The sequence below is a fragment of the Barbus barbus genome, assembly GCF_936440315.1.
Source record: "Barbus barbus genome assembly, chromosome: 4".
NCBI lineage: Eukaryota > Metazoa > Chordata > Actinopteri > Cypriniformes > Cyprinidae > Barbus > Barbus barbus.
The window spans coordinates 751,131-776,857 of NC_136732.1; the positions used below are offsets into that span (position 1 = coordinate 751,131).

Sequence of the window (25,727 nt, forward strand, 5' to 3'; positions counted from 1 at the left end):
TTCACAGGAGGCTGAACGCTTCCGCTGACGCGGAGCTCTGACATCAAATAAATACAGTCTAAGAAACTAGAGTGAAAACAGCTGTTGCCGGCTTCTGATCAGCCCAGCCAATAAGGTTAAAGGACTGCTAAATAGCTCAAGACGAAAATAACACTTTGCACAATCACAAAGGCTCGTTCTCAGCTGAGGCGCAAATTATTCTAATTTCCAGTAAGTGCAATTAACAGAGAAAACAACGAAAATGCAGAGTAGAAATAGGTAGGAAACGAACTATTCCTTCCTAGTAGCAAGTAAATTATTTAAACAACAGAACTGCAACCAAGTTATTCAAAACACTTACGCAGCTGTAGTCCGTCTCTTCTGGTGACTAATCGGCTTTCCCCAAATACACACAATAAAGCAAAAGCCCCAGCAAAAGTAATTACCATGAATGTGTCCGGGGGGAAATAGTAAGGATTCATCATCTCCTCGTTAGACGCGCCTTTAGAGAGAAGTGCATCTTCACGGATAACGATTATATTAAATAGTTTTTGTTTTTATTTATTTCGTTAAGTAGTAATTTAAAGCTTTCTATACAGGTCCTTCTCAAAAAATTAGCATATTGTGATAAAGTTCCTTATTTTCTGTAATGTACTGATAAACATTAGACTTTCATATATTTTAGATATTTTAGTTACAACACAACTGAAGTAGTTCAAGCCTTTTATTGTTTTAATATTGATGATTTTGACATACAGCTCATGAAAACCCAAAATTCCTATCTCAAAAAATTAGCATATTTCATCCGACCAATAAAATAATGGCCATTATGTTCATTTATGCACTCAATACTTGGTCGGGAATCCTTTTGCAGAAATGACTGCTTCAATGCGGCATGGCATGGAGGCAATCAGCCTGTGGCACTGCTGAGGTGTTATGGAGGCCCAGGATGCTTCGATAGCGGCCTTAAGCTCATCCAGAGTGTTGGGTCTTGCGTCTCTCAACTTTCTCTTCACAATATCCCACAGATTCTCTATGGGGTTCAGGTCAGGAGAGTTGGCAGGCCAATTGAGCACAGTAATACCATGGTCAGTAAACCATTTACCAGTGGTTTTGGCACTGTGAGCAGGTGCCAGGTCGTGCTGAAAAATGAAATCTTCATCTTCATAAAGCTTTTCAGCAGATGGAAGCATGAAGTGCTCCAAAATCTCCTGATAGCTAGCTGCATTGACCCTGACCTTGATAAAACACAGTGGACCAACACCAGCAGCTGACATGGCACCCCAGACCATCACTGACTGTGGGTACTTGACACTGGACTTCAGGCATTTTGGCATTTCCCTCTCCCCAGTCTTCCTCCAGACTCTGGCACCTTGATTTCCGAATGACATGCAAAATTTGCTTTCATCCGAAAAAAGTACTTTGGACCACTGAGCAACAGTCCAGTGCTGCTTCTCTGTAGCCCAGGTCAGGCGCTTCTGCCGCTGTTTCTGGTTCAAAAGTGGCTTGACCTGGGGAATGCGGCACCTGTAGCCCATTTCCTGCACACGCCTGTACACGGTGGCTCTGGATGTTTCTACTCCAGACTCAGTCCACTGCTTCCGCAGGTCCCCCAAGGTCTGGAATCGGTCCTTCTCCACAATCTTCCTCAGGGTCCGGTCACCTCTTCTCGTTGTGCTGCGTTTTCTGCCACACTTTTTCCTTCCCACAGACTTCCCACTGAGGTGCCTTGATACAGCACTCTGGGAACAGCCTATTCGTTCAGAAATTTCTTTCTGTGTCTTACCCTCTTGCTTGAGGGTGTCAATGATGGCCTTCTGGACAGCAGTCAGGTCGGCAGTCTTACCCATGATTGCGGTTTTGAGTAATGAACCAGGCTGGGAGTTTTTAAAAGCCTCAGGAATCTTTTGCAGGTGTTTAGAGTTAATTAGTTGATTCAGATGATTAGGTTATTAGCTCGTTTAGAGAACCTTTTCATGATATGCTAATTTTTTGAGATAGGAATTTGGGGTTTTCATGAGCTGTATGCCAAAATCATCAATATTAAAACAATAAAAGGCTTGAACTACTTCAGTTGTGTTGTAACTAAAATATCTAAAATATATGAAAGTCTAATGTTTATCAGTACATTACAGAAAATAAGGAACTTTATCACAATATGCTAATTTTTTGAGAAGGACCTGTAGATATATTTATCATGTCGGTGAGGCATGTATTCGCTGTCTTTATGTTGATTTTTGTGAAGCACTCCTGTTCAAGATAAAAGCACAACGTTTTGTTGACATTGTGAGTGCACACAAATAAGTTACGAATGATGTATTACTCTTACCTTTATGAGCAAAAATTATGGCGTAATTTGTTTCCATTTCTTGCCGTGGAGTTTCGTGTTCTAATGTAAGTTTGCTGCAAAGTCCAGCTCCGACTGCACTCGCTTCAAACTTCAACCAGACCAACTCCGCATCCTCAGCCAACGCCCAAGACGTCACTTCAAAGACTATTGAACTCTTAACCAATCAGACACTTCGGAACCCCCCTGTCTGCAACAACGACGAGACACAAAGGAAACCCCTTAACACAGGCAACACAAGCAAGTAACACCTCCAGGTTCTAACTTAATAGGTGTATTTAATATAAATTTTAGCCTCATTGAGAAACTCAAAGCGAGGGTTAAATAAGTGATTGATGGTTGTTCAGGTCTATGCAATTGAACATATTGATATAAACTTGGGATTTCACATTTTCATTCTCTTAAACTCATCCTTTCCTCACTTTCTCTCTTTCTGCAACGTGTGAATGTGTGAATGCTTGTGTTCATGTGTCAGATTAGTATGCCTTAGGTTTATATAAATAAAAATCTTATTTATATTGAAAAGAGAAGTATCTTGTGTTTTGTGCCCACAAGTTAATGTCTTAAACTGTCGATCTTGTTACTGTGCTATTAAATAGTGTTTTCACTATATTTTGGATTTTAATATCCAGTGCAGAGTTTGTTATAAGGCTCGTTCAGTGATCAGCTGTAAAACAGTGATTCTGTTCAAATTCCCTATAAAATTACAAATGATTCCCTTTGAGCTAAATTAAACTATTTGCTTTAAATTACATATTAATATTAGGTTTTTAATTACGTTACATTTGGTGGAGAATGCGGGCAGAGTAATCTAAATTGTGAGCATAAACCAAGTTATTTAATCTTTTTCTATTGCCGCGGATGAGAGAAGCTTCTGAGCTGAGACTAGTGTGTGCGTGACGTCAGCTGCACGCGCCCCGCTTGAATGAAGGCAGAGAAGGCTGTAACTGGAGCAAAAGAGCTTCTCAAACTGCAGTAAGTGAACTTAAAGTTAACATCTGAAATCGTACAATAAGGTCGAAATTTAGTGTTTTCCTCTCTTTCTGTAATGCCTGGTTTTATAGCTGAAGTGATGTCCTGCGGGTTCCAGGTCAGTCAATAGCTATACTCCTGAATCTCAGCCACTGTTAGACGAACTACGCAAAACTTCAGTGATTAAATGGGAAATAAATCTGTGGGTAAAGAATAGTTTTGAGCGTGTTCCTCAATCGCAGAACCAACTAAAAGCGGTGTTGTTTATTTGTACAGTGTTGAAATGCACCAACGTTTCATGTAACATGCTTAAACATGTTCCAGTCTGTGTCCTGGAAGCAGTCCTGTAGTGCTGAGGTGGCATTGTCTGGCCATACTGTGATCTGCTTTTGAACTGGTTTGGTGAGTTTGAGAAGTGGTCTATATGCTGGGATTAGCATAACAGTGATGTGGTCGGAGTACCCGAGGTGGGGGCAGGGTTCAGCCTTGTAAGCGTTCTTAACTGTTGTGTAAACAAAGTCCAGTGTGTTGTTTCCCCTTGTTGCAAAGTTCACATGTTGGTAGAACTTTGGCAAAACTGTCTTTAAGTTTGCGTGGTTGAAGTCACCGGCTATGATGAAAAAGCCGTCGGGGTTTTTTGTTTGTTGTTCACTGATGGCGCTATACAGTTCACGAAGCGCGTCCTTACTGTTTGCACACGGGGGGATGTAAACCGCAACGATAACAATGGCCGTGAACTCCCGCGGCAGATAGAACGGTCGACACTTCACAACCATAAACTCCACCAGCGATGAACAGTGTTTTGATAATACCGCAGCATTGTTACACCAGTCTTTGTTGATATACACACACAAGCCACCTCCGCGTGTCTTACCAGACAGTGAAGAATCTCTGTCCGCTCGGAAGCTGGTTAGCCCGTGCAATTGAATGGCGGAGTCCGGGATGTTGTCGTTTAGCCATGTTTCGGTGAAAACAAACACGCAACAGTCCCTTGCCTCATGCTGTGTAGATCGACTGAGTTGAATTAAGTCCAGTTTGTTTTCCAGAGAGCAAACGTTTGAGAGCATGAGTGTTGGAAGAGCCGGTCTTGAGGGGTTAGCTCTTAGCCTAGCTCGTATACCTCCGCGCTTACCGCGCTTCCGTCCTCTCTCACACCGCTTGCGACGCTGCCTTGTGCGGGTAGCGTCAGTAGGTGAGGCCGCGGTCTCGAGGTCCGGCTCCAGCAGTAAACAAAGGCCTCGTAGCTTCTCAGTAGCCGCCGACGAGAGTTAGTGTACGTAAGCGTTGCTGATATCCAAAAGACTTTGGCGATCATAGATGAATTCTGGGGTGATTTCCTTAAGAGTTAGCGGTAAACTGACACTATTTGGAGACGAACAGACGACATTAAACGACATAAAAGCACCGTCTTTGGGACCCGGAGCAGCCGCAGCGATCGATCGCACCGCCATCTTCCTTTGTCATCCTTTGTGTTTCTTCCTATTGTTGTAGACATCTCCACATTTGTTTAAGTCAACCAAAAGCCATCTCAACAGTCATTCTGGTTTGGCTCAGTTTGAAGTTGAATTGTCTCTGAGCACACACTACTTGTCGCATCTGGGTGTTGTGTTTCTTAATGTGGGGTGCCAGAAGTTGGAGATGGAGAAGGTGGATGGATGGGTTTGAGGAGGGTTAAAATACCCCCCAAAAGTAGCGCAATGACCATATCCCAAATATCAATACTCAAAATATGTGAACAGTGAGTGCTCATTCAAAAGAGATTTAAATACTCTGCAAATTGATAGCGGCTCCCTGATATGCAAAAATTATATGCAATATTAGAATGTTTGTGGGAGCAGGCAGTAATTGTCAGAAATTCAGTGGGAGCGGGACTTAGAAAACAGTCCAGCGCAGGGCTTTAATACAAAAGTTACACAATGAATGGTGACTGTAGAAAGCAAAGGCCGAATCCTGGACTAGTATATAACAATAATAAATTACACAAGGCACTTTTCTGTTAATCAAAAATTGAAATGGATTTATAATATAATGGAAAAGAAGTTTAAAGCTGTTAGCTAAAATAGCATATTGTTTAGCGATATAGCCACCTAAAATGGTCACCTCATCCATGACAGGGCCTGTACAGAAAATAAGCATTACGGTAATTAAAGGTAAACTAACATTAAGGATTAAAAATATAATAATATTTAAGTTTTTACAAAATCCACAAATGAAAAGAAAATGGATTTTTCTGGTCAAAAATGGCAGATACAGTATTTATGAAGTTATAAAAAACAGCAAAGGTGAAATGCGAGGTTAATTTCAGAATTTAAAAGAACAAGTTCAATTCATGTAGGTTGTCATGTAGCCTGTAATATTATGTATACCTTATGTTTTGTTCTCGTCATTGTACTTTGATTCTTTCTCTTCACTTGTTCTTGACGATTAGATGAGGAAAGTGATCCAGAATATGTTCCAGCCTCAGAAACTGATACAGAAGATGACAAACCATTTAACAGATCTGCAAATTCACAGTTTCTGGCTGCTGAAGACTCACTATTGGTTAACTCTATGCACTTGCTCTATGGAAACATCCGGTGACACCAGTGACATCAATGGAAAATTAAGAGCCAAACCCTTGCTCCACTCAACCACTGTAGCAAGAGGAGGGCATAATTTATGCTTTGTTTGCAAGAAAGCTCATTTCAAAATAGCTCAGCCCTTCAAAACTCATGTGAAAGAGGAAGCTGACATAGCAAATAGAGTTGGGGGACTTGGATGCGGACTGCAATTATGAATGAGCTTGGACTCAGATCCACTGGGTGGATTTTGTACTTGAACTTAACACAGATTGGACATTTTAGACTAGAAAAGTTTCAGAGTACAGTCAAATCCACATCATGTGTAAAATGAAAGTTACAAAAACAAGTAGCAACCTAAGATAAAACTATCAAGACATTAATAAACGGCTCCTAAGTCAATTGGTTACGAACTTGGACTCAAAGGCTCTAAGTCTCCGTGCAGGCTCAAGAAGTTGGAGGGAGTAGCTAGAAGAACTTAGGAACAGAGGAAACTTCATAAACTATAAGGTTTTGAAAAAGGAACGGTTCCCTCAAAATAAAGAGAAGTGAAGCACTAAGGGTGACCATAGAAATATGAATACCGTTTTCATTGCAAGGGTATATTTTTGCGATCAGAGCTATAGATACATAAGAAAAGCCAGATTAAAAAAAACAAAACATGAATACCATGGCAGAAAAACAGTACTTGGCCTAGCATCAAGTCAGCGTGTTCAAGCACTATTGAAGATGAGCTGCTTGGCCTAGCATGTTAAGCCATATGCATCACAGTGACATTACATTGAGTCCCTTCAATACAAACATGGACATGACCTCTCAAAACATGACCATATCTGCCAAAAAAATCCATTATAAATCAAGCAGTAAAAAAAGACAACTGGATTTGACAAGTTACAAAACATTTGAGTCACAAAAGTCCAAGCCTTGCACTGAAAACTGGACAGTAGTATTTTTTTCATGCTGTGGAAGCCAATGGCTACAACATTCTTCAAAATACCTTCTTTTGTGTTCAACAGAAGAAAGAAACTCAAACAGGTTTGGAACAATATGAGGTCGTGTAAATGATGACACGCTGTTTTGGGTGAACTAAACCTTTAAAACCAATACAAGTCCCATTATAACCAGTAAAACCATTACTAAATTTGTGATGGTGTCTATTGTTTTTTTTCCCCCAGCATTACATGTTATAAATGCCACCACGGTTTTCGTAGTAAAACTGCTTCACTTTATATTGTGTGATTTCTGAATGCTCGAGAGCATAAAATCAGACAACTGTATTAATAAAATCATGGCCATAGGTAACTCTCCAGAGCTACAATTGTAATTTGTAAATAATACGATTTAATTACAATTATTTATTTATTTACTATATTTTATAGTATTTAGCATTTCATATTTACTTAAAGTTCTATTTTGACCCCTATAGTAGGAGTTTTTTTTTATTTGAGGGAAGGTGCACAACAATACAATCCTGTGTACGATCTAATAACTAATCATTGTACTCCTTTGAGCCCGAAGCAGCCCTCAGAGTGTGAATTTAATATAAATTTAATACATAAAATTAGTGGCCATAATAAAAGAGAAGATTTGAAATGAGAACTCTGCATTACATGAAATCAGTGAAATAAACACTTTAAAGCAGGGGTGTCAAACTCAGTTCCTGGAGGGCTCCAACCCTAGTTTTCAAATAAGCCTGAAGGACTTGATTAGCTAGATCAGGTGTGTTTAATTAGGGTTGCATCTAAACTCTGCAGGGCTCCGGCCCTCCAGGAACTGAGTTTGACACCCCTGCTTTAGGTAGCTAGCAGCAATGACAGCAACAGTGAATTTGTAAAAAGTTTGCAGCAACTGTAGCAAAAATTGATACAGAAGGAAAAAGTTGAGTTTCAGTTGTAGAAACCCATTTAAAGACAGAAGAGGAACTGATATCTGAGTTTGTGACAGCATCATCGTCCAAACTGAGAGATGATCTCAGATCAGTAGCTGGGTTTCCATCCAAAGTTGCAATTTAACTTCTGCACAAAATTGGAATATTGCATAAAACCTTTTCGAACAAGCACCGTTTCCATCTAAAGAGTCAAAGAGAACAAAATCATCACTTCCTGGTAAACTGGCACTAAATAGCCAAACACTAAGAAAATTAGGGTAAGCTACTGAATATAATAATTTTCATATATGAAAAATGACTTGTGCCTTGAAACACAATAAATGCTGTCATTGCTTTCAGAGGTGAATGCTGCTGTTTGGGAACGCAGTCGTGTAAGACATTTATACAGAAATACTTTGATGACAGACTTTGCTCAGGCATTTCAGAACGACCATAACAGCATTTCAGATGCTGTGAACGAGATCAGTCCGCTGCTAGTCAAGTTATCCCGTCTCATAGAGCAAAGTTACATGATTTTTTGATGCGCTTGGAGGAATTTATTCACAAAATGCATTTCCACCTTCCATTATTCGCATTAACCCTTTTTCGCACAAGTCAAAAACCACCTCAAGCGAGTGTGAAAAAAAAGGGATTTTTATTCAGAATTTGGTGTTTCCATCACTCGTTTCTCATGCGATACTTCAAAATGTGCATTAAAACAGGGTGATGGAAACCCAGCTTGTGTGTTAAACCAGTGCAGGCTAACCGAGTTCACATCCAGCAGCAACACGCTTCAGAACACTCTAGAAATCAAACCACAACACAACGAGACCACAGAGAAACTTAAAGAGCTGTACAAATTCAGGCTTACACACAGTATGTTGCACTTTCAGAGAAACATCTGAATGTCTGTTCAGTAGTCCCTATATCCACCTTATTTGTCCCGTAAGAGCAGATGCGCCTAGTTTCCAGGGTCTTCTGCTTCCAGCTATTTTTTAGCTGTACAAAACGGCTCGTTTTGCTGCTTGAGATTGCAAATTTGTGTGTCTTACCATATCATTTGAGTGTATTATCTTAATTATGAACACACTGGTTTGTAGTGCATACAATTTTACTTTACTTTACGTTTACTGCACTTTGTTATTTCCCATCAGTGGCTAATGAACCAGAAGTCTAAGGCGGATAAATAAGGTGGATAACTGTGTTTAGTAATTCTGGTGCTTCTAATTTAGTTACTGTACAAAATCTTTGCACCAATACATTTTGCAACCATTTCTGTTTTAGTTTAATTTGTAATTAAATTAACTTAAACTGCAAAATTGAACTTCCTGTCACATACATGCTCTCAACTGCCCATGACTACAATTGTGGATATTGGGACGGACAAAAGTTTGCTGTCAATATATGAAAGCATTGCAGAGATTAAATCATTTTGGCATCAAGCCATCAAAGTCTAAACAATGATTCAGGAGGAAAGAGTTGAAAAATGGCGATCTCACTCCTACCGTGCACTTATTCACCAACATCATCCCACTATCCTGCAGAGTTTAAAATACTCCGATCAGAGGAAGTGAATGACCACAGGAAGAGCTGCTAGTATTTAAAGAAAGAGTTGAGAGCATATCATAAAGAGGAAGACTGACAGAAAGAGACAATGTCTGCTAAGTGTGATTTGTGTCTGCTGGGACTGATCTTTCTCTCTTCTCTTCTCACAGGTAAAGACATCTGTCTTCTCTCTACAAGACATTTACTGGAATTAATCTGAGAAAGAGCTCATTTGAACATGATCAGTTTATTCTTTTGTTTCATACCGGATTATTCCAGAATGCACTAAAACTGGACAGTTTCATACTCTGAATTATTTTCATATTAAGTGTGTTTGAACAGCTCTCTGATAAGGAAAAAAAAAAGAGTTTATTCTGGAGAGTTTGTTGGTTGTATTAAGTGAGGAAAAAAGACTATGATTTGAACCTGCTTTATGTTTTAATTTATTAATATATAACATGATGATCACTCAAATGTTCTTGTGTTTCAGGTTCCAGTGAAGAGGATGAGACTCATGTGTTCATCAGTTCTGGTGGAAATGTCCGTCTATCCTGTAATAATGCTCTTCCTGACCGCAAATCAACTACATGGATCTATAACAGATTCAGAGATTCAGCAGCAGTTGAACTGATTGGTTTAGGGATAAAGAAGAAAGACACAGAGAGACTGAGTCTGGGGACTGACTGCTCTCTGAAGATCAAGAACATCACAAAAGAAGATTATGGACTTTACACCTGCCAACAATGGACAGGAGTGAATAGAAACCAAAAACAAGGAACTGATGCTCATGTTTATCTGCATGTTCTTCGTGGTAATTTTATGATTATGTGGTCAATTTAAAAAGGGCAAATTCTTCATGAAAACTCTGATGATGATTGAAGAGTGTGTGATTTGTGTTTCAGTCTCTTCATCATCCTCATCCTCACAGACTGAGATCAGCCGCTCTGTGTCTCTCTCCTGTCAGTTGTATTCATATGCTGGAGTCTCTTGTGATGATTGGATCCGTTCTGAGAGAATTGAGCTGTTCTGGGTGAATCAGGCTGGTGTTAAACTGACGAGATCAGACTCCAGATATCAGATATCAGCTCCAGGTCACTGTATCATCACTCTGAATACAACACTCCTGAATGAAGAAGACAACAGAGAGTGGAGATGCAATGTTACTCACAGAAATCAGGTCAAGAGCTCAGCCACATATACTGTCAAGATCTCAGGTGAGGAAACAATCTCATCAGACCGTTTTAGACCCTCATAATGTCAGTAACACTATAAGGACTATTAATATCATTGAAGCAGAACAAACCGAGGAGCAAAAGCTTTTTACGGTCTGACAGAAGACAAAGTCAAAGCACTGCTGCAAACTAATTGACTGCAGTCAAGATTAACAGTCCAAAAAGTGAACTGTGGCCAAAAACTTTATCTATTTTGATGATCAACGTTTAAATATGATTGTCATGATCTACAGTTTGATGTATCTGAACTAACATTCATCCTTCACAGCTCAAGCTGATTCAACGACAGCAGTGATTACAGGTACATGATGCTTCTTTTAAGCCATAATATGTCTTGTTCCCTTTGTTTGTTGGCTAATTAAAATGACACCCTGTGTGTTGATATCTGCTACAGATTTATTTTTATTATTAAATCCAATACCATCATTTCTTGTTTTGGTTCTAAATATGCATCCGCTTATACATACATTCTCTGCTCAGCTGCCCAGAGGCATTGCAAATATGGCCATCCAAGACCAAGTCCTATCTAACTGAATTTGGGAATTCCTGAAATCTCAAAAACTGCCTGCTGAACTCACAATTAAATGACGTTTCAAATCAGCTGCAAAATCTGAAATGAACTGCCCCATTAATGTTGTTCCTTATGCTTAAATAGCGTAAAAAAGCGGATTATTCAGGCTAGACCAGCCAATGTACATGTGCAGTCATAAGTGTGAGTCTCAGGTGTCTATGCGAACCAACAGATGCATTGACTTACTGATTCATTTAGAAAGCGGGACTAGTCCTCCATTTTAAGCGTTGCAGTTTCTCCCACTCATAAGTATAGGAGTGAACCATCTTCATTTATCAATAGCATGTAGCTATTCACTGCTAGCAAGTTGGAAGTCATGTTTGTTAGCATGAGTCACAAGAGCCAGGTCCCATGACTGTACATTGTTCTGATCCAGAGATATAGGGCTTGTTAAACGGTCGCTAGGGTACTCTATTTGGTTGCTAGGGAGTGGCTTGGCACCTGCAAGTATTGATAGTCCAAAGGCTGCTGAGTGATATAAATCAACCCCATGTATCTATAACATTCAGATTTAAAGATATCCCTCTTTGGGTTGCTATGATTCTTGACAGTGGTTGCTAGGGCGTGGTTATGAAGTTGAAATTTCACCATTTATTGGCTGTGAGTTAAATTAAGCCTGCTCTGAAGTCTCAATAACATTCTGATGCGGAGATATGATGTCACAAAGTTTAGTCTAACATTAAGTCTATTGCATTTTGTTTGCCAGTTGAGCGAACATGTGACGCCCGATCACTTAAAGTCACAGCACACTACTCCTCAGTAAGCTATGTGATTTGACGCCCCTTTCAGGGGTCTATGATAAATGGTGCGGGGCAAGTTACATGCCAAAGTTTTGTCCAGAGTATAACAATAATCTAATTCACTCGTTTTAGCCAGTGTCTGATCTTTGATGTGTTATTAATTTCAGTCATGTGATTCTACAGCGTGAGATCCAGCAGTGTTATGACAATGTGTTATTATGAAGGATTTTAAAAACATGTTGTGCATAAAACATTTTGTTATTGGATCATTCAGACTCACAATAATCAGTATAATCAGCATATGCATCTCAATAATAGTGGCAATCAACAAATAATAGTGATCATTTGGCCTGTCCCGTCCATGACTATGCCGGTCTCTTCTTTAGTGACAGTGATTTCTGTTGTGGCTGCTTTCCTTGCTGCTGTTCTCTGGCTGATCTGCAGAAAAAGAGCTGGTGAGTTTTCACATTTCCTCCTTTCTAACAATTAAAACCCGTTCAGATCTCACTGTAATGATCAGTAAACCAGCACATCACGTTCAGATTGGATGAATCATAGAAACATGGATTATGTGACTGAGATGAGATGAAAAAACAGAAGATTGTTACTGTCATGCCCATCTCAAACAATTATCAAGATAAGCAATCGTTTCTATCATTCATCTGAATGGTTTTGAACGCCATTAGCATTGTTAAGGTTCAGTGTTTTGCATGTGTGTTTCATCATAAATGCTCACATTTTTCAGATAATAAAAGAGGAACTGATGAAACAGCGGTGAGTTCAGTCATGCCAAAGATTTCTGTCTTGACAGCTCAATAAAGTGTCATTCATGCAGTTTTGACTCTTTGTTGTCTGAAGGTCAAAGATGAGAATGAAGATAAAGGGATGTATGAAATAATCGACATGTCCATTCCTGCAGCTGTGAGTCGACTCAATCATTCAGCATTCAGTTCACCGTCTGTCCTGTATTACTCTACATATTATAGTGCCTGATATGTCTGTTTGTGTATTAAACATTTGCACTGATGTGTAGGAGCAGACAGATGATGTGACTTATTCTGAAGTCTATTTTTCCAGGAAAAAGCCAGTAAAATCACTCAATGTGAGTAGATAGCAGCTCATTCCCTTGCTCTTCATCTCTGACTGCTGTTCAGTCCTATTCAGAGAAAATCACAGCAGCTTCTCTCATCTACATGCTGCTGATAAATGGAGCTCATGCACTAATAATTATAATTATAATGGCTGCAGTTGAAACACTGATGGACAGAATCTGTGTTGTTCTTTCAGGCTCATCATGATACAGTGACTTATGCTGCCTTCTGAAGAAGAACAGATTGAAGCCCTGATGTGTTTTCATACAGGCCAGACTCCTGGGTCTGAAGACCTTTAATCTTCATTCAGATTATACATTGTAAATGAATACTTAGGTAGCAAAATTCATTTTGTGTTGTTCTGAATGTGTTTTCTTCATCTGTTTGCGCACATTGTTTTGAACTACAGCATTCAAACAAAAACCATTTAATTGATTAAAAAAGTCATTATTTTACATAAAAAGTTTGTAAAAACTGAAATATTTCAGTTTGTGTAAAGTAACTGATTTCATGTTTGTATTGACATGAGCTCTTCTGTTCTTGAACAATTACACATTTTGCTAGTTAATTGGATTTTACATGGTTCAAGTCAAATATGAGGATTATTAAAGTGTTTTTAAAAGCAAAACACCAGCTATAGGAGATCAATTGAATGATGTTTTTCTTTTTTTAATAAAAATGAATAAAGATAAAGGCACTGTGCAAATCAAGTAGTGTAGAGCAGAACTGATGCTTCAGTCATTGATGTAGTTATGATGATATTTTTAGTAAGATATTTCTAGTGAAATATACTGCGTCACCAGGGTAAACATGCCTCTGTCCCAACTTTTCTGAGACCTGTAGCAGGCATCAAATTTGAAATGAGCTCATTTCGTGGATAAAAGTGTAACATTTCTGTTTAAACATTTATGCAGCGAATTAGACGCTAAGGGTGGGGGAAAACATCCATACAGCATAGCATCGTGATATTTTCCATGGCAATACTGTATCAATACACGGAGACCAAGTATTGCTCTTTTATTATACTGTTTGGTGGAATAATACAATCAGTTTCTTTAGTCCACTAGATAGTAGTGTTGAGTTTGTTTCTGGTGAGGTCAGCATGCAGCAAGTTAGTCAAATAAAGATAGCACAGCAGTGCATACCTCTTTACATTTAATTAAGGTGGACTAGATTAGACTAATACAAATAATTGAGTTTGCCAGGTGCATACAACCTTTGGTAACACTTTAGAATACCGTTTCTTACTTACTGTGTAACTAATAAGGAATTATTGAAGAACTTACAGGTAATTATTCATTAACACTTAACTCACTACTGTTAACTACTAGGAAGATGTGTTAACTGTTCAGTACGTAATACAATTTTATGATTGTGTTAAGTAACAGTTCGCTAATCAATAACTAATGTATTCATAATGGATCATTTTCTGCTTGGTTTATCGAGTTTAACCACAGCTGTTGTCCTTTTTTTGTCTGACAGTGGCAGCAGGTATGCGATAAGATTTCAAATTGGAGCCTGTACTACTTCGATTCTGGCATCCAACATCACAACAAGATGATATTTTAAGCTCCTTATGTAGCTAGTTTGTAATCTGTGCTAGTTTGAATTGGCCGCCTCCAGTTTTCCCTTTGTTTTGCCTCCAGCTAGCACTGTGACGTCGGCACAAAAAGGGTCTATCATTGGCCCGAGTATTCTGTCTATTATTAATGGTAGTCTCCATTCTGGTGCCATTGTCGCTGAAACATACTGTAGTGCAACCTCTTCTTCAAAAGCCAAATTTGGATTGTTCTGTGCTGTCCAATTTTAGAAAATTGTTCTTAGCCAATTGCAGAGTTTTTTCAAGATTTTTCAGTCTGGTTTTAAAGCCTACCACAGTACAGAGTCTGCGTTGTTAAAGGTACTTAAAGTCCCCCTGTAGTCAAAAATGTTATCCCCTAAAACTCCTCTTTGATCATCAAAATGACACATTTAAATGTTATTTCTTGGGAAAATAATTTTCTCATGCCTTAAAATAGCTTGAATATAACTCTACACCCTTGCCTAATTTACTATACGCTGATCTATGAATACGCAAATTGATCCACTGCTAATGACTGATAAACTATGTTTTTACTAGCGAACAACTACAGTGGATGCTGCAACAGTTGTTACTTACTTGATGATGTTGTGTGTGGTTATTGAATTGTGTGACGTACCAAACCTAAGGCAGTTTCTTGACCCTATTTTATTTTCTATATATATTTTACCTTTAGGGACAATTTTTCATAAGTATGGGATTTCCTGTCATTTTTATGCAGATGATATGCAAATGTTTTTCCCCTTGAGGAAAAATCACGTTAATTTCTTCCGGACTCCATCTTGAACTGTTTGAAAGAGGTTAAAGCCTGGATGTCGGCGAACATTTTACATTTTATTGAGAGTAAGACAGAACTTGTGGTTTGGAGGTCCTACTGTGCCTGACCTGTCAAATTTAGGTGAGTTGACCCCTTTTTGTAAACCTGTGGTCAACAATCTAGGGGTACTATTTGATAATACCCTCAAATTCAATAAACTGATAAATTTGTTAAGTCCATTTTTTCCCCATTTACGATTAGTGGTGAAGGTTAAACCATTTCTTTCTTTTAAAGATTGTGAGAAGGTGATCCATGCCTTTGTGTTTGTGAGGCTTGATTATTGCAACTCGTTGTATGTGGGTGTCTGCCAAACAGCTTTGAACCGTCTGCAATCACTACAGAATGCTGCCGCTAGGCTTCTGACGGGGTCTCGCTAGTGGGATCATATCTCCCCTATTCTGTCCTCTCTTGACAGTCCAGTATAGGATTGACTTTAAACTCCTGGTATTTGTAAATACATCTTTGAATGGATTCGCTCGCTCTTACAGGTACACAAGCCTATTAGGTCTTTAAGGTCTTCTGACCAGTCCATTTGAATTGTTCAGAAGACGAGGTATAAGCGAAGGGGTGGTTGGGCTCCAAAAAGATGGGACAGTCTTCCTTCTCATATTAGAGTTGCTCCTACTCTAAATATCTTTAAAAGATATCTGAAGGTTCATTTTTATGTTTAACTTTTGAGACTGCAGTATGCTGAAGCATAGGTTTCTGTGGTAACACTTTAGAATACTGTTCCATCATTAATGTTATTAATATAATATTAATTAAGTATTTTCTTTCTTTTTTGGACATCTTTCTCTATGTTGATGTGTGATGAAAAGATTATACTCTGTTTAAGGATATTTTCTACTATGAGTATTGATTTATGTGTATTTATGTGGGCTTAGTTGTTATTTTTATGTCTTTAGCAAGAATATACTGTAAACACTCTTAACACTCTTTGATCAAACTTTACTCAAATTTTGTTACAGTAGCTAAAAGTTAATCTCTCATAAAGGTCCTTAAGCTAACACTTATTTTAAGGGTCCCTAATCATGTGGTAGTTAAGCATTAACACAGCGTTTCCTGCAGTTTCCTATTTAGCGCCCAAACTCTGGAACAGTCTACCTAACACTGTTCGGGAGGCAGACACACTCGGCCAGTTTAAATCTAGATTAAAGACCCATCTCTTTGACTTGGCTTACACATAACACACTCATACACTTCTGTTATTCAAATCCGTTAAAGGATTGTTAGGCTGCATTAATTAGATCAACCGGAACCGGGAACACTTCCCATAACACCCGATGTACTTGTTACATCATAAGAAGAATGGCTTCTACACTAATATTAGTCTGTTTCCAGTCTGTGTCCAGATCAGATGTGGATCAGCACCTAGAGATGACCTCTACAGCCAGGACAATTAGATGAGCCCCAGAGACAGATCCCCAGTGAAGACCTCGTCACCTAGACAGCCATTGGGACAAGACCACTGGAACCAGATGAGTCCTCTGCACAACCTGACTTGCTGCAGTTGGAATTGAACTGCTGGTTCGTCTGGTCAGAGGAGAACTGGCCCCCCGACTGAGTCTGGTTTCTCCCAAGGTTTTTTCTCCATTCTGTCTCAGAGGGAGTTCTGGTTCCTTGCCACGGTCGCCTCTGGCTTGCTCAGTTGGGGGACACTTCATTTCCAGAGATATCCTCGACCTGATTGCACAGACACTATTTAAACTGAACTGAGCTGGATGACGACATCACTGAATTCAATGATGAACTGCCTTTAACTGAAAATTGAGTGTTTACTATTGTCCTTTTGCATTATTGACAAACTATTTTCCTATTTAATACTGTGAAGCTGTTTTGACACAATCTGTATTGTTAAAAGCACTATATAAATAAAGGTGACTTGATTTGACTAAACAGCTGGAAGTGGAGGATTTCTGGGAAGTGAACTGGTCTGCCTGTGTTTCCCAGAATTGACCCCAGATCAGCTGGATCACCTGGAAACGGAGTCTCCATTCTCCCTGCAGTGTAAGCTGTCATGAGAGCAGATCGTTCTTTACCTGCTTTACAGACTCACAGACACACCTGTTTTACACACGGCACTCAAACACAGAACCAGGAAACAGGAGTCACGTGAGTTCTGGGAAAGAGAAACTGAAGTGTGGTTGAGCTGGTGTGTGTTTGTGTTTCTGTATTCATGCAGTAAAATGGCAGGAGCCACAGTTTTTCAGGATGACTTCATGTGTTCAGTGTGTCTGGATCTCCTGAAGGATCCGGTGACTACTTCATGTGGACACAGTTACTGTAAGAGCTGTATTACAAGCCACTGGGATCATGAGGATCAGATGAGAGTCTACAGCTGCCCTCAGTGCAGACAGACCTTCAGTCCAAGACCTGCTTTAGCTAGAAACAACATGCTGGCTGAAGTGGTGGAGAAACTGAAGAAGAGGAAACGTCCTTCTGACTGTGACGCTGGAGCTGGAGATGTGCAGTGTGACGTCTGTACTGGAAGAAAACACAAAGCCGTCAAGTCCTGTCTGGTGTGTCTGGAGTCTTACTGTCAAACTCATTTTGAGCGGCATGAGGAGTTTCGCTCAGGAAAACGACACAAAGTGACTGAAGCCACTGGACGACTGCAGGAGATGATCTGCCAGAAACATGAGAAGATCCTTGAGGTTTTCTGTCGCACTGACCAGAAATGTATATGTGTGCTGTGTACGATGGATGAACATAAAAACCACGACACTGTATCAGCTGCAGCACAGAGGACAGAGAAACAGGTATTTAACACTAGACACTGATGAAATATTGCTGACACTCGTTTCATATGTGTTTATATCAGCACCATATTAACAGCTTACAGCATTCACACTGAACACGACAGCAGAAATGAACAGCAGCTGCAGGAAGAGATTCACTGCTGGAAATACACTGTAAACCTTTATCAACACAAACTTTCATGAAAAAGCCTTTGATTAAGCAACATAAAATAATGGAGTGAACTATTCACCCGTTCTTTGACAAAATATACACTTCCGCTTGATCTTTATGATATGTATGATGGTTATAACAGAAAGCCATTGGTTATTCGTTCCATTTTTACTGGATTCATCTGTTCACATGATGATTTAGTACCAGTAGTTTTCTGTGAGATTCACTATCATCTGTTTGTCCTGCAGAAGCAGCTGAAGGAGACGCAGAAGACGTTCCAGCAGAGAATCCAGCAGAGAGAGAAAGATCTCCAGCAGCTGAGAGAGGCTGTGGAGTCTCATAAGGTGAGTCTGGAGAAGAAGAGAAGTTTGTCTCCGTCTCAGTTCAGACTCACTGAAGCCTGAATCACTGTGTGTCCTAACAGCGCTCTGCACAGACAGCAGTGGAGGACAGTGAGAGGATCTGTACCGAGCTCATCCGCTCCATTGAGAGAAGCCGCTCTGAGCTGATACGGCTGATCAGAGATCAGGAAAAGCAAGCAGTGAGTGGAGCTGAAGGACGACTGGAGCGACTGGAGCAGGAGATCAATGATCTGAGGAGGAGAGACACTGAGCTGGAGCAGCTTTCACACACACAGGATCACATCCAGTTCCTGCAGGTAACACAGATCTAGAAGAACAGCATCATAGTGGACTTGAGCAGATCCTGCTGTGACACCAGACTCACAGAGAAACATTTCATGAGTGTCTTATTATATAATCATCAGTCAGACTAATCTGATCATTTTCTTCTGAAAGACGCCGCTTACAAGTAGCTTTCAGCTCTGGAAATCACTTAGGAATCATTTTTCTCAGTTCTTTCTTCTGGAAGACATATTTAGCTGTCAAACACCACTAGCGCCACCAACAGTTCAAAACTTCACTAACATTTCAGCTTTTTACTTCATGTTTCCTTCTGATTTATTACATAATGTTGAAATCAGTGAACTTGATAATGCAGATTCTGAGAAACATTCATCAAACTTGGATCAGGTGATCTTCATCAACTTGATCAAATTGATTTTTATTGGCCTGTAACACATTGATCAATTTGACCATGAAGACCCCAAACATGAAGTGAGCCTGTATATCAGCAATGCTTCATTTTATTCAAACCAAACCAAACCAAACCTGAGCATGTCTTAAGGGTCCTTGTGAACTTTCAGTATCTCTAAATCAGTATCTAATCGTAGCCTTTGAGCTGGTTTTTCCTGAGCAAATCTACTCAACCCTACAATGAGACTCTATTGATGTGCTTGAGCTGTTAGATGGACATTTATGTTCTTAGCAGATGTTTTATCATTCAAACTATTTCCTAGAAAGTTTTCATATAGTGTAATTGTCAGATACTAGAATGTGTAGCAGAGCTCTAATGTGATGTAATGAATATGAGAAGAATGAAGCTGATGCTGTGAAAGTGCTGGATTGAGTTACTAAAGATCCGTCAAATCTGATGTTGGAGCAGGTTATTGGGTGAAGTGTGGAGCTGATGAGTGTTGATTTGTGTTTTCTGTAGAGTTTCCAGTCTCTCTCAGCTCCTCCTGAATCTACAGACGTAAATGATGATCTCTTCAGTTCTCTCGTCTCTTTTGATGATCTGAGAGAATCTGTTCATCAGCTGAGAGACAGACTAGAGGATTTCTGTAAAGTGGAGCTCAAGAAGATCTCAGACAGAGGTAAAGTCCTGCAGATTCATCTGCTCTCAGAAACCAGTCCATCATCATCTCATATCATGGAGAACATCATATTAGAAATGTGTTAGGAATGGATGCAGGATCATGAGAATCACACTGTTCATGTCTGTTGATTTCCACAGTCACATTCACCAACATTGATCCCAGGACCAGGAACCACTTCCTACAATGTAAGTCAGTAAGAAAACAAGCAGAAAAACTCTCTGAGTGTGTTCATGTTCTTCTGTAGAAGGAGAAAGAAGAGTTTTATAACTGATGATGTAAATGATGATTTTCACAGATGATACACTGAACATGAAGAGTTCAGCTACATGAAAAGACTGAACAGATTCATAATTCCTGATTCTGATGTGTTTTATCTCCATCAGATTCCCAGCAGCTCACTCTGGATCTGAACACAGTGAATAAACGCCTCCGTCTGTCTGAGAGCAACAGAGTGATTACATACGCTAAAACAGTTCAGTCGTATCCTGATCATCCAGACAGATTTCAGTATTATTCTCAGGTGTTGTGTAGAGAGAGTGTGTATGGACGCAGTTACTGGGAGCTGGAGTGGAGTGGAGATAGAGGTTTGCATATATCAGTGTCATATAAGAGCATCAGAAGGAAGGGACGGGGTAAAGAGTGTTGGTTTGGATCTAATGATCAGTCCTGGAGTTTGCGCTGCACTCCCTCCAGTTACTCATTCTGGCACAATAACATAGAGACTGATCTCCCTCTGAAGTCCATCATCAGGAGAATAGGAGTGTTTGTGGATCACAGTGCAGGAACTCTGTCCTTCTACAGCGTCTCTGACACAATGAGCCTCATCCACACCGTCCAGACCACATTCACTCAGCCGCTCTATCCTGGGTTTTATGTTTATGAGTCATCAGTTAAACTGTTGATGAATCAGAATAGACTGTAGAGAGATTCTACCCATAATGCTTTGAGCTCCATGAGATGTTATGGAGTCTCTTCTTTTCTCTTCATGACATTAATACAGCAGCTGAACTTCTGTCAGTGAACTAACGTCAGAATAAATGTGTGTAATAAATGCTTGTAAGATCAGTGTATGTGTGTGTATGTGAGTCCTGCTGAATGACCATGTGTTTCTGTGATTTTCTCTGTTTGTTGATTGAAATCAGTCATTTAGTTTTTAATGTAGTATTACATCATTTTTATTATTACTATCAAACCTACCTTTGAGTTCAAATGATCACACAGTCAGTGAATCATTTTCATTATTCATCTTATGGAGCTCCTGTCCATTTCAGTGTTTGTATTCTTTTTTTATTGTCATGCATTTAATTGTTAAACATTTAGGTAACGCTTTAGATTACAGCCCGCGATGTACCACATAATTAAACAGAATTTACTGCGTATCTATTTGTAACTATAGAGTACGTCCACAGTACCTACTCGTAGGTATAAGGAAACAATATGCAACATTTGGGGAATAAGGGGGTAATAACCTGTTAAATTATAAAGCATTTATACTGTTAGTATTTCATAAGAAAGGTGCAACTATTCTAAAATTACGTGGTATTTATAACATACTGTTGTTACGTATGTACTCCCAAGAGGTAAACAAGACACGGCAGGCAGGTATATCAAAAACAATAATCTTTACTCATGACGATTCAGGCTGATGTAACACATATAATAGCGGACAAAGCAAACAGGGGAGAACACAGGCTTTAAAGGCTGAACGTAATCAAGGAAGAACAGAAACAGGTGTGGAGCTAATTAATGATCATGGGGATAAACTAGGACAGTAGACAGAGACATAACTAAACAAAAACAGATCATGACTGTGACAACTGTCTTAGGCAACAATATTATGATTTAGAACAAGTTGCCTTATTGTAATAACACAAAATATATACGTACTGGGTTGTATTATTATAACATACTGTATATCTAACATGACTGATACAAATAGTAAACTGTAGTAGTATAATTTAGTAATTATAGTAAAGTTAAAAACCACCATAGTCTTCATAAAATTTTACCAGTTTAGAATATATGCTGTATTATTTACTAGTGTTTCTTTATGTAGGGGTCATGGAGATTACTAAAGTATGGGGAAATATTAAGGAATTTCTGCTATGATTTGGTTTAAAAATTTTGGTTTCACTTTATTTTGATAGTCCCTGGGTTGGTTGAATGTTGCAGTTATATATCTACTGACTCTCATTAGAATGTTAGTAGAGTATTAGTAGACTGGTAGGATTAGGGTTAGAATAAGTTGACGTACTTGCAAAGTTACTTATAGTCAGTAGAATGTCTGTTGAGATGCCATCACATGAAAGAGTTAGCAGATATTAATCAGACAGTCTACTAATATTCTAATGAGAGTTTGTTGACATGTAGGTGCGAAGTTACTTATTGTAGACAGAATGTTCAAAAGGGACCATCAAAATAATGTTACCATTTCTATATGAAAATTTACCTGATGAAAGAGCATTGCATATGGTCATCTCAGCAGCGAGTCAGTCAGCAGCATACCGCTGAGGTGCAATACAGTGGAAAACTAGATTACCCGTTTCCAGCTACTCCCAGGATGTAACATAAATATAACATAATACACAACACATGTATATTTACTGTATAATTGATGTTTTTTGATAGCTGTAGTGTTGTTGGTGCACTTGAGCTTCCGCATGTGGTTTGAGGCAAGTAGAATAAAATGTACTACAACATTTTTCTTAACTATGCAATATAACTATGCAAACATACACCCTTGTTATATGTAGTTACTGTGTAAGTGTAACATCCGCGGGCTGTAATCTAAAGCGATGCCTTGTTACGTGTAGTTACTGTGTAAGTGTAACATTCGCGGGCTGTAATATAAAGTGAAGCCTTGTTACCCTCTTGTTACGTGTGTAGTTACTGTGTATGTGTAACATCCGCGGGCTGTAATTTAAAGTGATCCTGTTACGGGGCTGACGAGACATGAGACGTGCGGATCCATATGCAAAGCTTTATTACAAAACATGGTCAGAAAACAGGCAGGGTCAGACAGGGGCAAACAGGTATGGCAAGGGCAAGACACAGCAATCCGTGGAGCAAGCGTGGGTCGACGATCAGCGAACAGTATCCAAAGGGGCAAGGCAGAGAGATAGTCCAGAAATGGGAGCAATAGTCCAAACGGCAGAGGCGAAGGATTAGTCCAGGAAACACGGGCAGGGCAGACACGGTAAGAAAAACAAGGCAAGACTAAAACTAAACTACGGCTCTATAATGTAGCTATCGCTAGGAGAGAGATAAACGCTGACAATTACAGGAACAAAACAGAAACACGGAATGGCACGGTAAAGCAGCTAGCGCTAGGTGAGCACTAAACGCAGATCAATACTCGGCCCTGAGCTAGAGCAAGTCCCAGGCTTAAATAGAGAGTGATACTGATTGTGAAATGGTGATCAGGTGTGGGCGAAATAGTGAACAGCTGTGCATGTCGTCAGTGCAATGGATTATGGGAAATTGAGTCCAGTGTGCTGTGTAGTGTAAGAGTTACTGTGGTGAACGGGTGACCTCTGGTGGTGGTTAACCGGGAGGGCATGGACCAGATTTGTGACAGATCCCTTGTTACCCTCTTGTTACATGTAGTTACTGTGCAAGTGCAACATTAAACTATTTTAATTATGCTACAATATATGTGTTTCAAAGTTATTAACAATTAACTGTATTACATAGTTAAATGCAAGGTCCAAAGACCCTAAGTTAACAAAAAAATTTTTTATTATTTAACAAAATGAACAACTTTTCCAAGGATAGAACTAGAATGCAGAAAAAAACTAATTTACAACCACTTACACAAAGAACAAACAAAGAAACAAACAAATCATGTCATAAATGTCAATTTTACCTTTCAGCTGTGGGCAGGAGTCAACAAATTTCTGGAGATCTTTTGCAAATACTTGGAAAGTGTTCCCTGCAGAATATGAGGGAGCAGAAAAGTCCTCCCCCTCTGATGCAGTTTTCACCAGTGATCACAGTTAGAGAAAAATCCATTGCGAAAAAAATAAATAAAAACTGTTAATGCATGTCAAGTTTGCATAATGTAAAGAACTGTTGCACAAAGCGTATTTTTAACCAAATATAAAAAAATAAGGACTTCTGTGAGGACTCTGTGTCACAGCAATGTTTCAAGGCAAATCTGTAAGAGTTGCCAACACTGTGTTTGATCAAATGGATTGATCAAAAAGAGTCCCAAAAAGTCCATGGGGGAGTGGAGCAGTGTTAATTTCGTTGACTAAGACGACGACGAAAAATATTCGTCAACAAACCTTTTTTCTGTGACTAAGACGAGACGTTGACGAACTAAAACTAATATCTGATGATAAAAACTATGACGAAATTTATGCGCCTCTTCGTTAACAAGACGAGACGGGACTAAAATGTTATTTGAGGACTACCGGACATTCAAAATACATCCTATAGGCTAAGTTAACTGACTTGTCTTTCAAAATGTGCGTCTCTGTCATTGGATAAGGTGCGTTTGCATATCCAGTCTCAGTATGGCAGCTGCAGTGGACGGATAGGCTACCAAAACGCGAACTATAGCGATCTGAAACAATGGCCTCAGCAACCGAAGGGTTAGGGAGTGGGTGACCAGACGTCCCGTTTTTCCCGGGAGTCACAATTCATTGTCGATTAACTTAAAGTCAGTGAAGGTGCGATAGGCGGAAACGCGCTGATAGAAGTGCTCTCTCTCGCGCACGCTCCACTTCTTCAGTTCTCATACAGCGCGCGATCAGTTCTCAGTGCTCAAATACACACACAGCAGTCCACATGTCTCTCATGTAGAGCATCTCACGGAAATACAGTCCGTTATGGTTTAAGTGAGCTTAAACAGGTGGGTGAAAACTGAATGTATGTCAGTAGGCTATTACATACATACCTTCCGTCTTAAATGGACAGCATTCCTAATTATCTGTCATAAATGTTAACCAACAAAAGATGTTAAATAAATGTATACTTAAGTAAACCTACTGTATCTGAAAAATGAGTTTAATTTATATTTCTACCAAAAAATGAAAATTTATTCCAGTTTTTCCAAATTCAATCCTTGATTCAAATTTCTCATAACTAAGCTTAATTGATTTGGTCTAAAGAGAGAAGAATTGATGACTGTTTTTGTTTAAATACTACATATAAAATAGCTACCAAAATAAATGTTGGTAACTGCAGTTTGACTAAAAGTTGACAAAAATGCAATGACTTTTCGTCGACTAAAACTAGACTAAAACTATGAAAGACTCAAATGACTAAAACTAGACTAAAACTATGATAGACTCAAATGACTAAAACTAGACTAAAACTATGAAAGACTCAAATGACTAAAACTAGACTAAAACTATGATAGACTCAAATGACTAAAACTAGACTAAAACTATGATAGACTCAAATGACTAAAATGTGACTAAGACTATTAAGCATTTTCGTCTCAAGATAAAGACTAAGACTAAATCAAAAATGCCTGCCAAAATTAACACTGGAGTGGAGGGTGGGAGGAGTCAAGGGGAAGCCAGGAGCAGGAGGAGCCAGATGAAGATCCAGATACCAGCTAGGAAGAGGCCCCAGGGCGGAATCGAGGGAGGGAGGAGCCAAGGTAGAGAAGGCCTTGATGACACCCTGGGGACGACTGACAGAGCCGATAGAAGGGGAGCCCAGGATGGAGCTGAGCAGATGGAAGGCTCAGGCGACTGAGGCGGAGGCAGGGATCCGGAAAATCACGGCGGAGCCGGAGTGACTGAGGATGAAGGTGGAGCCGGAGGGAAGGAGGAGCCTGACAGAGACAGG

At 39.4% G+C, this 25,727-nt stretch overlaps 2 protein-coding genes across 4 annotated transcripts in view; both read left to right on the forward strand.

Annotated features, from left to right (window-relative positions):
* LOC306862703 (uncharacterized protein) overlaps nt 1-13,610 on the forward strand; it is a 36,801-nt gene extending 23,191 nt beyond the window's left edge. The window contains exons 1-9 of one of the 2 annotated variants that reach the window (XM_079405625.1): nt 9,344-9,438; nt 9,759-10,079; nt 10,171-10,482; nt 10,769-10,801; nt 12,198-12,266; nt 12,557-12,585; nt 12,670-12,732; nt 12,845-12,913; nt 13,099-13,573. In XM_079405625.1, coding sequence (XP_079261751.1) covers nt 9,378-9,438; nt 9,759-10,079; nt 10,171-10,482; nt 10,769-10,801; nt 12,198-12,266; nt 12,557-12,585; nt 12,670-12,732; nt 12,845-12,913; nt 13,099-13,134 — 993 coding nt within the window. In that variant the 5' untranslated portion in view covers nt 9,344-9,377 and the 3' untranslated portion in view covers nt 13,135-13,573. Of the gene's footprint in view, nt 1-9,343; nt 9,439-9,758; nt 10,080-10,170; nt 10,483-10,768; nt 10,802-12,197; nt 12,267-12,556; nt 12,586-12,669; nt 12,733-12,844; nt 12,914-13,098 lie in introns of those variants that run through there. The other variant, XM_079405624.1, reaches the window with a different exon arrangement.
* Nucleotides 13,611-17,409: 3,799 nt separating this feature from the next.
* On the forward strand, nt 17,410-22,798 carry LOC306866471 (tripartite motif-containing protein 16-like). 2 transcript variants are annotated; one of them, XM_079411702.1, is made up of 7 exons: nt 17,414-18,057; nt 18,457-18,552; nt 18,633-18,866; nt 19,763-19,922; nt 20,063-20,110; nt 20,309-20,476; nt 20,619-20,989. In XM_079411702.1, exons 1-7 carry the CDS (start codon nt 17,485-17,487, stop codon nt 20,642-20,644), a joined length of 1,305 nt encoding a protein of 434 aa, XP_079267828.1. In that variant the 5' UTR covers nt 17,414-17,484; the 3' UTR covers nt 20,645-20,989. The 2 variants fall into 2 exon arrangements, with proteins under 2 accessions (XP_079267827.1, XP_079267828.1); XM_079411701.1 differs by having other exon boundaries at nt 17,410-18,057; nt 20,309-22,798.
* Nucleotides 22,799-25,727: the final 2,929 nt, after the last annotated feature.